The following is a 14,063-nucleotide window of genomic DNA, read 5'->3' on the forward strand; positions in this document are numbered from 1 at the left end:
GCTATTTTTTACACATTTTAGACAAATGTTTGCAAAGAAGTGCATGCTGGGAGTTGTCAGGTGACTCGTCGTCAGTGCAGTTTGTAAATCTTCTAGTTTCCATTGAAAGGATTTACAATGTTTGGCCTTTTTGGGATTTCTTTGACTCTGTGGTGAGTTTTACCGTTTCATCTTCATCTACAGTCGGATCATTTGGTTTTGAGAAGTTTATTTGTGTTGCAGTCGCGAGAGGAACTTCATTAACGGAACTCACATTTTAAAATCGTTTAGAAGTTTTACAAAAGTTCCTTTAAGTTATAAATGAAAAGATTAAAGTGTTGAGTCTCTGAGGCTTGAATTCGGCAGAAACAACATGGAGCTATTGTCCTCGATTCGTAGCTTATACTGTTTTAGTTCAAGCCAAGGGTTTATTGTTTTGCTCATCACCTCGACTATTGCATTGAACATGACTGAATATGAGGGCCGGTCTTGACCCAAAAGTCCCGAAATGCCGTTTTTTTCTGCCAGTCCAGCCCTGCCCTCATGAATGTAAGATTTGGACGGATTTGTTGGCATCGTATAATCTATATATTATCTATAAGCCCAGGCCTGATTTAGTGAGAGTTTAACAAAAACAAGTTGAATGAAGCTTTGCCGAGTCTCGACGTTCAGTTTGTACAAATATGTTACAGAAACAGGAGCAGGATGAGCTCACGTGAGGAAACTGCAGCTCGGCGCCGTCTTCAAGAACAATATATTCAACTTATGTACAAAAACCATGTGCCACGCAGGGCCCGGCCGCCGCGGGTCAGAGTACTTCTGCTCCAGTACTGCGCCCGAGTAGTATTCCTACTCCACTACACGTGAAAGATAAATATATAACACTTTCTGCTCCTCTACGTGTCTATAAAGGCTCCGTTTGTCCTGAAGCCGAATAACGCGCTCTCTATGAACAGCAGGACTCTGAATACTGGAGTACTTTCTCCAGCAAATACTGCTGTACATTTCCTGGAGTCCTGAAAGTGCTCGGACTCCGGCTGCAGGACCCTGGTGTTTGGAGCTGATGAAAATGACCAGCACAAACGAAAGGCCGAAACGAAAGGCACCGCGTGAGACACCGTTCCCCTCGCACTCTTTACATTCATCACACTCGTCACACTCTTTACACTCGTCGCACTCTTTACACTCGTCACACTCTTTACATTCATCACACTCTTTACATTCATCACACTCGTCACACTCTTTACACTCTTTACACTCTTTACACTCTTTACCCTCTTTACATTCATCACACTCGTCACACTCTTTACACTCTTTACACTCTTTACACTCTTTACCCTCTTTACATTCATCACACTCGTCACACTCTTTACACTCTTTACACTCGTCACACTCGTCACACTCTTTACATTCATCACACTCTTTACATTCGTCACACTCTTTACATTCATCACACTCGTCACACTCTTTACATTCATCACAATCTTTAAACTCGTCACACTCTTTACATTCATCACACTCGTCACACTCTTTACATTCATCACACTCGTCACACTCTTTACACTCTTTACACTCTTTACACTCTTTACATTCATCACACTCGTCACACTCTTTACATTCATCACACTCGTCACACTCGTCACACTCTTTACACTCGTCACACTCTTTACATTCATCACACTCTTTACACTCGTCACACTCGTCACACTCTTTACATTCATCACACTCTTTACACTCGTCACACTCTTTACATTCATCACACTCGTCACACTCTTTACACTCTTTACATTCATCACACTCGTCACACTCTTTACATTCATCACACTCTTTACACTCGTCACACTCGTCACACTTGTCACACTCTTTACATTCATCACACTCGTCACACTCTTTACATTCATCACACTCGTCACACTCTTTACACTCTTTACATTCATCACACTCTTTACACTCGTCACACTCGTCACACTCGTCACACTTGTCACACTCTTTACATTCATCACACTTGTCACACTCTTTACACTCGTCACACTCTTTACACTCGTCACACTCTTTACATTCATCACACTCTTTACACTCTTTACATTCATCACACTCTTTAAACTCGTCACACTCGTCACACTCGTCACACTTGTCACACTCTTTACATTCATCACACTTGTCACACTCTTTACACTCGTCACACTCTTTACACTCGTCACACTCTTTACATTCATCACACTTGTCACACTCTTTACCTTCATCACACTCTTTACACTCTTTACATTCATCACACTCGTCACACTCTTTACACTCGTCACACTCGTCACACTCGTCACACTCTCTGGTTTACTCCAATGTAAGACTAATGCGTTAAACACCACAGACCTGGGTGGGTCTGCTTCATTCGCTCATCCCTCACTCGTCAGGACAGAGCTTTGACAAAACGTGACTTTAAAACGATAAAACAGATTCTTTAACACTGTAAGAGGTTTGAACAGCAGCGAGAAACACATGACCAGACACTGAGCTGAGCGTACGGGCCGGAGGGACGGGCCGGGCCGGGGGGACAGACCGGGCCGGGGGAACCTGCTCTGAACCAGCATAAACCAGTCCAAACCTGGTCTAAACCAGTCCAAACCTGGTCTAAACCAACATAAACCAGTCCAAACCTGGTCTAAACCAACATAAACCTGTCCAAACCTGGTCTAAACCAGTCTAAACCTGGTCTAAAGTGGTCCAAACTGGGTCTAAAGTGATCCAAACCATGTATATACCAGTCTAAAACTGCTCTAAACCTGGTCTAAACCAGTCCAAACCTGGTCTAAAGTGATCCAAACCATGTATATACCAGTCTAAAACTGCTCTAAACCTGGTCTAAACCAGTCTAAACCTGGTCTAAAGTGGTCCAAACCTGGTCTAAAGTGGTCCAAACCTGGTCTAAACCAGTCTAAACCTGGTCTAAACCAGTCCAAACCTGGTCTAAACCAGTCTAAACCTGGTCTAAACCAGTCCAAACCTGGCCTAAAGTGGTCCAAACCTGGTCTAAACCAGTCCAAACCTGGTCTAAAGTGGTCCAAACCAGGTCTAAAGTGGTCCAAACCTGGTCTAACCCAGTCTAAACCTGGTCTAAAGTGGTCCAAACCAGGTCTAAAGTGGTCCAAACCTGGTCTAACCCAGTCCAAACCTGGTCTATACCAGTCCAAAACTGCTTTAAACAAGTACAAACTAGGTCTGAACCGGCCCAAACCTGCTCTGAACCAACATAAACCAGTCCAAACCTGGTCTAAACCGCAATCTAAACTAGTCCAAACTGGATATCTTGAGTATTACAAACTTGGTCGTGATCGGCAGAATTAGAAACAACATATGATTCGATAACGTGGGCTCTACCAAACTATTAAAAGGTTAAGTTTGGCCATTCTCTCTGGATCTTCTCCTACTCTCGTTGCCACACTCGTCCTTCCCTCGTCTGAGCTCACGGTTTGTCAAAACAAGTGCTTCACTTCTGCCTGTGACTCGATGAAGTGTCTACAACTAAGATATTTACAAGGCTTTACTCTGTTCCCACTGAAACACCTGATTGACGTCTAAAGCTGTCAATGGCAGTCAATGCTAAGAGAAACATGATTTTTGTTCCCTTTTCTCTTTTCCAGGAAACCTTCAGTCGGTTCCCGGTGTCGCAGCTCGTCCCTCCGACCTCACGCTTTCAGCATCGATACAAAAACAAACAAACAACGAAACCGCCCGCGCCGTCGCCACATTCGCCGCCTCAGAACGAAGCGAGAGCTGCTTTAAAAACCAGGGAGAGCGTCGACGTCTCCGCCCCAAAAGTCTCCTCGTCGTATTGTCAGCTGTACAGGCTTTGTACACGGCGCCCCCTGCAGGTTCCTCCACCGCCGCTCCTGAGTTGAATGAAAAGGCTCGGCGACGGCGCCCTCTGCTGTCCATTCTGCAGATCCTCAGAGGTTTGTACGCCCTCGCTCTCGTCTATGCTAGGAGTCCAAAGGGTTTTTACTCCTCTCCTGTGATTGGCTCGTATAGTCCCACCCCCTCTCCCGTGATTGGCTCGTATAGTTCGACCCCCTCTCCCGTGATTGGCTCGTAGAGTTCCGTCCCCGCCCTCTGATTGGTCACGCCTCGCTGTAGTTGGCCTGTCCGTTCAGCTTGTCCTTCTTCAGCTTGACGCCGTCCACCAGCTCGAAGTTGTAGTTCTCCAGGGCCGAGAGGTTCCTGTCGGTGAGGCCGCCCTGAGCGCAGGCGCAGTACAGCACCACGCCACAGACGGCGCCCACGCACACGCCCAGCGCCGACATGGCGATGATGGTGATGAGGATGGGGTCCAGCGTCTTCAGCATGTTCCCCGGGGCGCCCAGCTCGCTGCTCTCCGACGAGTCCATGGCTGAGGGGGGGAGGGAGGGGGCGTCAGAGAGGACACAGTTCATTTAAACCCCTGAACCCCCGCCTGAACCGAGCACATTCAATACAGCTTTACCCCAATCCAAAAGCAACAAAACTGACACGAAAACGATGATGGAAATGTGAGAAAAAGTGACGAAAAATTGATGAAAAAGTGGCAAAAATGTCACAAAAAATGTCACAAGAAATTGACAAGAAAAGTGACAAAAAAATTACAAAATATGTGACAAAAATGACAAAAATGTAACAAAAAATTACAAAAAAAGTGACAAAAATGTGACAAAAATGTGACAAAAAAATGACAAAAATGTGATTTAAAAAATGACAAAAAAGTGACAAAAAAATTGACAAAAATGTGATAAAAAAATGATGAAAATTTGATTAAAAATTGACGAAAAAATTACAAAAAAATTACAAAAATGTAACAAAAAATGACAAAAATTGGATTAAAAAATGACAAAAAATGTACGAAAAAATTACAAAAAAAGTGACAAAAATGTGACAAAAAAAATGACAAAAATTTGACAAAAATGTGATAAAAAATTGATAAAAAAAAAAAAAAAAAGACAAAAAATGTGACAAAATGTGACAAAAAAATGACAAAAATTTGATTAAAAAAATGACGAAAAAACAACAAAATTGATAAAAAATGTGACAAAAAGTTACAAAAATGAGTTGAATCCCCAACAAAAAAATTATGCAAAAAAAAATCTGATGACGTGAGGAAAAAGATCCTCTCGGTTCAGGCGGGAGTTAAGAGGTTAAGACTCTTTTTGAGTCAGTGTTTTCGCTCACAGGCATCAGCAAAACCAGGATTATTTGTCTGTTAGCTTTTATTCTTTCTTTTTTTTTTTTTTACCAAATCACTCTTGAAAGTTTCAGGGTTTTTCCCCACATGCCCTGAACTCATCTTTAAGCTTTTATCTGAGCAGGATCAGTTTCTACTTACGCAGGATGACGATCTCGTTTGGAGGAACCGTGGCCGCCTCTGGATCTGCACAACACAGCAGAGGTTTAACTTCACCAGAGAGTACACGAGAGTACCCGGGGAGAGTATCTGAGGGGAGAGTGTCTGAGGGGAGAGTGTCTGAGGGAGAGTATCTGAGGGAGAGTGTCTGAGAGAGAGTATTTGAGGGGAGACAAAATAATGACAAAAAATGACAAAAAAATGTGACAAAAATGTGACAAAAATGTGACAAAATAATGACAAAAAAATGACAAAAAAATGACAAAAAAGTGACAAAAAATGACAAAATAATGACAAAAATATGACACAAATTTGATAAAAAATGGACCAATTTCTTTTTTTTAAATTGACAAAAAATGACAAAAAAAACGACAAAAAAATTGTTAAAAATTTGACTAAGAAATGACAAAAATGTGACAAAATGTGACACAAATTTGATAAAGAAAAATGACAAAAAATTGACAAAAAATTGACAAAAAACTGACAAAAATAACAAAAATGTGATAAAAATTTGAACAAGAAATGACAAAAAATGAAAAAAAAAAATTACCAAAAAAAATGACAAAATGTGAAAAATTTGTGAAAAAAAGGACAAAAATTTGTGATAAAATTGACAAAAAAATTACGAAAAGTTACAAAAATTAGTTGAATACCCAACAAAGGGTGTCTGAGGGGAGAGTATCTGAGGGAGAGTATCTGAGGGAGAGTATCTGAGGGAGAGCGTCTGAGGGAGAGTGTCTGAGGGAGAGTGTCTGAGGGAGAGTATCTGAGGGAGAGTATCTGAGGGAGAGTATCTGAGGGAGAGTGTCTGAGGGAGAGTATCTGAGGGAGAGTATCTGAGGGAGAGTGTCTGAGGGAGAGTGTCTGAGGGGAGAGTGTCTGAGGGAGAGTGTCTGAGGGAGAGTGTCTGAGGGAGAGTGTCTGAGGGGAGAGTGTCTGAGAGAGAGTGTCTGAGGGAGAGTGTCTGAGGGAGAGTATCTGAGGGGAGAGTGTCTGAGAGAGAGTGTCTGAGGGAGAGTGTCTGAGGGGAGAGTATCTGAGGGGAGAGTATCTGAGAGAGAGTGTCTGAGGGAGAGTGTCTGAGGGAGAGTATCTGAGGGGAGAGTGTCTGAGAGAGAGTGTCTGAGGGAGAGTGTCTGAGGGAGAGTATCTGAGGGGAGAGTGTCTGAGAGAGAGTGTCTGAGGGAGAGTGTCTGAGGGGAGAGTATCTGAGGGGAGAGTATCTGAGGGAGAGTATCTGAGGGGAGAGTATCTGAGGGGAGAGTGTCTGAGGGGAGAGTGTCTGAGGGAGAGTGTCTGAGGGGAGAGTATCTGAGGGGAGAGTATCTGAGGGAGAGTATCTGAGGGAGAGTATCTGAGGGAGAGTATCTGAGGGAGAGTATCTGAGGGAGAGTATCTGAGGGGAGAGTATCTGAGGGGAGAGTGTCTGAGGGGAGAGTGTCTGAGGGAGAGTATCTGAGGGAGAGTATCTGAGGGGAGAGTATCTGAGGGGAGAGTGTCTGAGGGGAGAGTGTCTGAGGGAGAGTGTCTGAGGGGAGAGTATCTGAGGGGAGAGTATCTGAGGGAGAGTATCTGAGGGGAGAGTATCTGAGGGGAGAGTATCTGAGGGAGAGTGTCTGAGGGGAGAGTATCTGAGGGAGAGTGTCTGAGGGGAGAGTATCTGAGGGGAGAGTGTCTGAGGGGAGAGTGTCTGAGGGGAGAGTATCTGAGGGAGAGTATCTGAGGGGAGAGTATCTGAGGGGAGAGTGTCTGAGGGGAGAGTATCTGAGGGAGAGTGTCTGAGAGAGAGTATTTGAGGGGAGACAAAATAATGACAAAAAATGACAAAAAATGTGACAAAAAATGTGACAAAAAATGACAAAAAAACGACAAAAATGTCACAAAAATTGACGAAAAAAAGACAAAAAATAACAAAATAATGACAAAAATGTGACAAAAATTGGACAATTTTTAAAAAAAAATTGACAAAAAATGACAAAAATGTGGCAAAAATGTGACAAAAAATAACAAAATAATGACAAAAATGTGACAAAAATTTGACTTTTTTTTTTTTTTTATTGACAAAAAATGACAAAAAAACGACAAAAATGTGACAAAAAATGGTTAAAAAAAATGACAAAAAAACGACAAAAATATCACAAAAATTGACGAAAAAATGACAAAAATGTGATAACAAAAACAGAAAAAAAAGACCAAAAAAAGAAAGAAAAAAAAAAGACAAAAATGTGAAAAATTGATGAAAAAAGGACAAAAATTTGGTTAAAATTTGACATAAAAATGACAAAAAAGTTACAAAAATGAGCTGAATACCCAACAAAGGGTGTCTGAGGGAGAGTATCTGAGGGAGAGTATCTGAGGGAGAGTGTCTGAGGGAGAGTATCTGAGGGAGAGTATCTGAGGGAGAGTGTCTGAGGGAGAGTATCTGAGGGAGAGTGTCTGAGGGAGAGTGTCTGAGGGAGAGTATCTGAGGGAGAGTGTCTGAGGGGAGAGTATCTGAGGGGAGAGTATCTGAGGGGAGAGTATCTGAGGGAGAGTGTCTGAGGGAGAGTATCTGAGGGAGAGTGTCTGAGGGAGAGTGTCTGAGGGGAGAGTGTCTGAGGGAGAGTGTCTGAGGGAGAGTGTCTGAGGGAGAGTATCTGAGGGAGAGTGTCTGAGGGAGAGTGTCTGAGGGGAGAGTGTCTGAGGGAGAGTATCTGAGGGAGAGTATCTGAGGGAGAGTATCTGAGGGAGAGTATCTGAGGGAGAGTATGTGAGGGGAGAGTATCTGAGGGAGAGTATCTGAGGGAGAGTGTCTGAGGGGAGAGTATCTGAGGGGAGAGTATCTGAGGGAGAGTGTCTGAGGGAGAGTATCTGAGGGAGAGTGTCTGAGGGGAGAGTATCTGAGGGAAAGTGTCTGAGGGGAGAGTATCTGAGGGAAAGTGTCTGAGGGGAGAGTATCTGAGGGAAAGTGTCTGAGGGAGAGTGTCTGATGGAGAGTATCTGAGGGAGAGTATCTGAGGGAGAGTGTCTGAAGGAGAGTATCTGAGGGAAAGTGTCTGAGGGGAGAGTATCTGAGGGAGAGTATGTGAGGGGAGAGTATCTGAGGGAGAGTGTCTGAGGGGAGAGTGTCTGAGGGAGAGTATCTGAGGGAGAGTGTCTGAGGGAGAGTGTCTGAGGGAGAGTGTCTGAGGGGAGAGTGTCTGAGGGAGAGTGTCTGAGGGAGAGTATCTGAGGGAGAGTGTCTGAGGGGAGAGTGTCTGAGGGAGAGTATCTGAGGGAGAGTGTCTGAGGGAGAGTGTCTGAGGGAGAGTATCTGAGGGAGAGTGTCTGAGGGAGAGTGTCTGAGGGGAGAGTGTCTGAGGGGAGAGTATCTGAGGGAGAGTATCTGAGGGAGAGTGTCTGAGGGAGAGTGTCTGAGGGAGAGTATCTGAGGGAGAGTGTCTGAGGGAGAGTGTCTGAGGGAGAGTGTCTGAGGGAGAGTGTCTGAGGGAGAGTGTCTGAGGGAGAGTATCTGAGGGAGAGTGTCTGAGGGAGAGTGTCTGAGGGGAGAGTATCTGAGGGGAGAGTGTCTGAGGGGAGAGTGTCTGAGGGGAGAGTATCTGAGGGAGAGTATCTGAGGGGAGAGTATCTGAGGGGAGAGTGTCTGAGGGGAGAGTATCTGAGGGAGAGTGTCTGAGAGAGAGTATTTGAGGGGAGACAAAATAATGACAAAAAATGACAAAAAATGTGACAAAAAATGTGACAAAAAATGACAAAATAATGACAAAAATGTTACAAAAAAATGACAAAAAAAACGACAAAAATGTCACAAAAATTGACGAAAAAAAGACAAAAAATAACAAAATAATGACAAAAATGTGACAAAAATTGGACAATTTTTTAAAAAAAATTGACAAAAAATGACAAAAATGTGACAAAAATGTGACAAAAAATAACAAAATAATGACAAAAATGTGACAAAAATTTGACTTTTTTTTTTTTTTTTATTGACAAAAAATGACAAAAAAACGACAAAAATGTGACAAAAAATGGTTAAAAAAAATGACAAAAAAACGACAAAAATATCACAAAAATTGACGAAAAAATGACAAAAATGTGATAACAAAAACAGAAAAAAAAGACCAAAAAAAGAAAGAAAAAAAAAAGACAAAAATGTGAAAAATTGATGAAAAAAGGACAAAAATTTGGTTAAAATTTGACATAAAAATGACAAAAAAGTTACAAAAATGAGCTGAATACCCAACAAAGGGTGTCTGAGGGAGAGTATCTGAGGGAGAGTATCTGAGGGAGAGTGTCTGAGGGAGAGTGTCTGAGGGAGAGTGTCTGAGGGAGAGTGTCTGAGGGAGAGTATCTGAGGGAGAGTATCTGAGGGAGAGTATCTGAGGGAGAGTGTCTGAGGGAGAGTGTCTGAGGGAGAGTGTCTGAGGGAGAGTATCTGAGGGAGAGTATCTGAGGGGAGAGTGTCTGAGGGAGAGTGTCTGAGGGAGAGTGTCTGAGGGAGAGTATCTGAGGGAGAGTATCTGAGGGAGAGTATCTGAGGGAGAGTATCTGAGGGAGAGTGTCTGAGGGAGAGTGTCTGAGGGAGAGTGTCTGAGGGAGAGTGTCTGAGGGAGAGTATCTGAGGGAGAGTGTCTGAGAGAGAGTGTCTGAGGGAGAGTGTCTGAGGGAGAGTATCTGAGGGGAGAGTGTCTGAGAGAGAGTGTCTGAGGGAGAGTGTCTGAGGGGAGAGTATCTGAGGGGAGAGTATCTGAGAGAGAGTGTCTGAGGGAGAGTGTCTGAGGGAGAGTATCTGAGGGGAGAGTGTCTGAGAGAGAGTGTCTGAGGGAGAGTGTCTGAGGGAGAGTATCTGAGGGGAGAGTGTCTGAGAGAGAGTGTCTGAGGGAGAGTGTCTGAGGGGAGAGTATCTGAGGGGAGAGTATCTGAGGGAGAGTATCTGAGGGGAGAGTATCTGAGGGGAGAGTGTCTGAGGGGAGAGTGTCTGAGGGAGAGTGTCTGAGGGGAGAGTATCTGAGGGGAGAGTATCTGAGGGAGAGTATCTGAGGGAGAGTATCTGAGGGAGAGTATCTGAGGGAGAGTGTCTGAGGGAGAGTATCTGAGGGGAGAGTATCTGAGGGGAGAGTGTCTGAGGGGAGAGTGTCTGAGGGAGAGTATCTGAGGGAGAGTATCTGAGGGGAGAGTATCTGAGGGGAGAGTGTCTGAGGGGAGAGTGTCTGAGGGAGAGTGTCTGAGGGGAGAGTATCTGAGGGGAGAGTATCTGAGGGAGAGTATCTGAGGGGAGAGTATCTGAGGGGAGAGTGTCTGAGGGGAGAGTATCTGAGGGGAGAGTGTCTGAGGGGAGAGTATCTGAGGGGAGAGTATCTGAGGGAGAGTATCTGAGGGGAGAGTGTCTGAGGGAGAGTGTCTGAGGGGAGAGTATCTGAGGGGAGAGTATCTGAGGGAGAGTATCTGAGGGGAGAGTATCTGAGGGGAGAGTATCTGAGGGGAGAGTGTCTGAGGGGAGAGTATCTGAGGGAGAGTGTCTGAGAGAGAGTATTTGAGGGGAGACAAAATAATGACAAAAAATGACAAAAAATGTGACAAAAAATGTGACAAAAAATGACAAAATAATGACAAAAATGTTACAAAAAAATGACAAAAAAAACGACAAAAATGTCACAAAAATTGACGAAAAAAAGACAAAAAATAACAAAATAATGACAAAAATGTGACAAAAATTGGACAATTTTTAAAAAAAAATTGACAAAAAATGACAAAAATGTGGCAAAAATGTGACAAAAAATAACAAAATAATGACAAAAATGTGACAAAAATTTGACTTTTTTTTTTTTTTTATTGACAAAAAATGACAAAAAAACGACAAAAATGTGACAAAAAATGGTTAAAAAAAATGACAAAAAAACGACAAAAATATCACAAAAATTGACGAAAAAATGACAAAAATGTGATAACAAAAACAGAAAAAAAAGACCAAAAAAAGAAAGAAAAAAAAAAGACAAAAATGTGAAAAATTGATGAAAAAAGGACAAAAATTTGGTTAAAATTTGACATAAAAATGACAAAAAAGTTACAAAAATGAGCTGAATACCCAACAAAGGGTGTCTGAGGGAGAGTATCTGAGGGAGAGTATCTGAGGGAGAGTGTCTGAGGGAGAGTATCTGAGGGAGAGTGTCTGAGGGAGAGTGTCTGAGGGAGAGTATCTGAGGGAGAGTATCTGAGGGAGAGTGTCTGAGGGAGAGTATCTGAGGGAGAGTATCTGAGGGAGAGTGTCTGAGGGAGAGTATCTGAGGGAGAGTGTCTGAGGGAGAGTGTCTGAGGGAGAGTATCTGAGGGAGAGTGTCTGAGGGGAGAGTATCTGAGGGGAGAGTATCTGAGGGGAGAGTATCTGAGGGAGAGTGTCTGAGGGAGAGTATCTGAGGGAGAGTGTCTGAGGGAGAGTGTCTGAGGGGAGAGTGTCTGAGGGAGAGTGTCTGAGGGAGAGTGTCTGAGGGAGAGTATCTGAGGGAGAGTGTCTGAGGGAGAGTGTCTGAGGGGAGAGTGTCTGAGGGAGAGTATCTGAGGGAGAGTATCTGAGGGAGAGTATCTGAGGGAGAGTATCTGAGGGAGAGTATGTGAGGGGAGAGTATCTGAGGGAGAGTATCTGAGGGAGAGTGTCTGAGGGGAGAGTATCTGAGGGGAGAGTATCTGAGGGAGAGTGTCTGAGGGAGAGTATCTGAGGGAGAGTGTCTGAGGGGAGAGTATCTGAGGGAAAGTGTCTGAGGGGAGAGTATCTGAGGGAAAGTGTCTGAGGGGAGAGTATCTGAGGGAAAGTGTCTGAGGGAGAGTGTCTGATGGAGAGTATCTGAGGGAGAGTATCTGAGGGAGAGTGTCTGAAGGAGAGTATCTGAGGGAAAGTGTCTGAGGGGAGAGTATCTGAGGGAGAGTATGTGAGGGGAGAGTATCTGAGGGAGAGTGTCTGAGGGGAGAGTGTCTGAGGGAGAGTATCTGAGGGAGAGTGTCTGAGGGAGAGTGTCTGAGGGAGAGTGTCTGAGGGGAGAGTGTCTGAGGGAGAGTGTCTGAGGGAGAGTATCTGAGGGAGAGTGTCTGAGGGGAGAGTGTCTGAGGGAGAGTATCTGAGGGAGAGTGTCTGAGGGAGAGTGTCTGAGGGAGAGTATCTGAGGGAGAGTGTCTGAGGGAGAGTGTCTGAGGGGAGAGTGTCTGAGGGGAGAGTATCTGAGGGAGAGTATCTGAGGGAGAGTGTCTGAGGGAGAGTGTCTGAGGGAGAGTATCTGAGGGAGAGTGTCTGAGGGAGAGTGTCTGAGGGAGAGTGTCTGAGGGAGAGTGTCTGAGGGAGAGTGTCTGAGGGAGAGTATCTGAGGGAGAGTGTCTGAGGGAGAGTGTCTGAGGGGAGAGTGTCTGAGGGGAGAGTGTCTGAGGGAGAGTGTCTGAGGGGAGAGTGTCTGAGGGGAGAGTGTCTGAGGGGAGAGTATCTGAGGGAGAGTATCTGAGGGGAGAGTATCTGAGGGGAGAGTGTCTGAGGGGAGAGTATCTGAGGGAGAGTGTCTGAGAGAGAGTATTTGAGGGGAGACAAAATAATGACAAAAAATGACAAAAAATGTGACAAAAAATGTGACAAAAAATGACAAAATAATGACAAAAATGTTACAAAAAAATGACAAAAAAAACGACAAAAATGTCACAAAAATTGACGAAAAAAAGACAAAAAATAACAAAATAATGACAAAAATGTGACAAAAATTGGACAATTTTTAAAAAAAAATTGACAAAAAATGACAAAAATGTGACAAAAATGTGACAAAAAATAACAAAATAATGACAAAAATGTGACAAAAATTTGACTTTTTTTTTTTTTTTTATTGACAAAAAATGACAAAAAAACGACAAAAATGTGACAAAAAATGGTTAAAAAAAATGACAAAAAAACGACAAAAATATCACAAAAATTGACGAAAAAATGACAAAAATGTGATAACAAAAACAGAAAAAAAAGACCAAAAAAAGAAAGAAAAAAAAAAGACAAAAATGTGAAAAATTGATGAAAAAAGGACAAAAATTTGGTTAAAATTTGACATAAAAATGACAAAAAAGTTACAAAAATGAGCTGAATACCCAACAAAGGGTGTCTGAGGGAGAGTATCTGAGGGAGAGTATCTGAGGGAGAGTGTCTGAGGGAGAGTGTCTGAGGGAGAGTGTCTGAGGGAGAGTGTCTGAGGGAGAGTATCTGAGGGAGAGTATCTGAGGGAGAGTATCTGAGGGAGAGTGTCTGAGGGAGAGTGTCTGAGGGAGAGTGTCTGAGGGAGAGTATCTGAGGGAGAGTATCTGAGGGGAGAGTGTCTGAGGGAGAGTGTCTGAGGGAGAGTGTCTGAGGGAGAGTATCTGAGGGAGAGTATCTGAGGGAGAGTATCTGAGGGAGAGTATCTGAGGGAGAGTGTCTGAGGGAGAGTATCTGAGGGGAGAGTGTCTGAGGGAGAGTATCTGAGGGGAGAGTGTCTGAGGGAGAGTGTCTGAGGGAGAGTATCTGAGGGAGAGTGTCTGAGGGAGAGTATGTGAGGGAGAGTATCTGAGGGGAGAGTGTCTGAGGGGAGAGTATCTGAGGGGAGAGTGTCTGAGGGAGAGTATCTGAGGGAGAGTATCTGAGGGGAGAGTGTCTGAGGGAGAGTGTCTGAGGGGAGAGTATCTGAGGGGAGAGTATCTGAGGGAGAGTGTCTGAGGGAGAGTATCTGAGGGGAGAGTATCTGAGGGA

The 14,063-nt window shown here is 43.8% G+C and overlaps 1 protein-coding gene across 1 annotated transcript in view; it reads right to left on the minus strand.

Moving 5' to 3' along the window:
* Positions 1-3,691: 3,691 nt before the first annotated feature.
* The window catches only part of LOC306966301 (neuropilin-1a-like), a 76,654-nt gene continuing 66,282 nt past the window's right edge, over positions 3,692-14,063 (minus strand). Inside the window, exons 14-15 of the mRNA XM_079561017.1 lie at positions 5,327-5,371; positions 3,692-4,360 (exon numbers count right to left, since the gene is read on the minus strand). Coding sequence (XP_079417143.1) covers positions 4,092-4,360; positions 5,327-5,371 — 314 coding nt within the window. The 3' untranslated portion in view covers positions 3,692-4,091. The remainder of the gene's footprint in view (positions 4,361-5,326; positions 5,372-14,063) is intronic.

Source organism: Gobius niger (genome assembly GCF_951799975.1).
Source record: "Gobius niger genome assembly, chromosome: 8".
Lineage (NCBI taxonomy): Eukaryota > Metazoa > Chordata > Actinopteri > Gobiiformes > Gobiidae > Gobius > Gobius niger.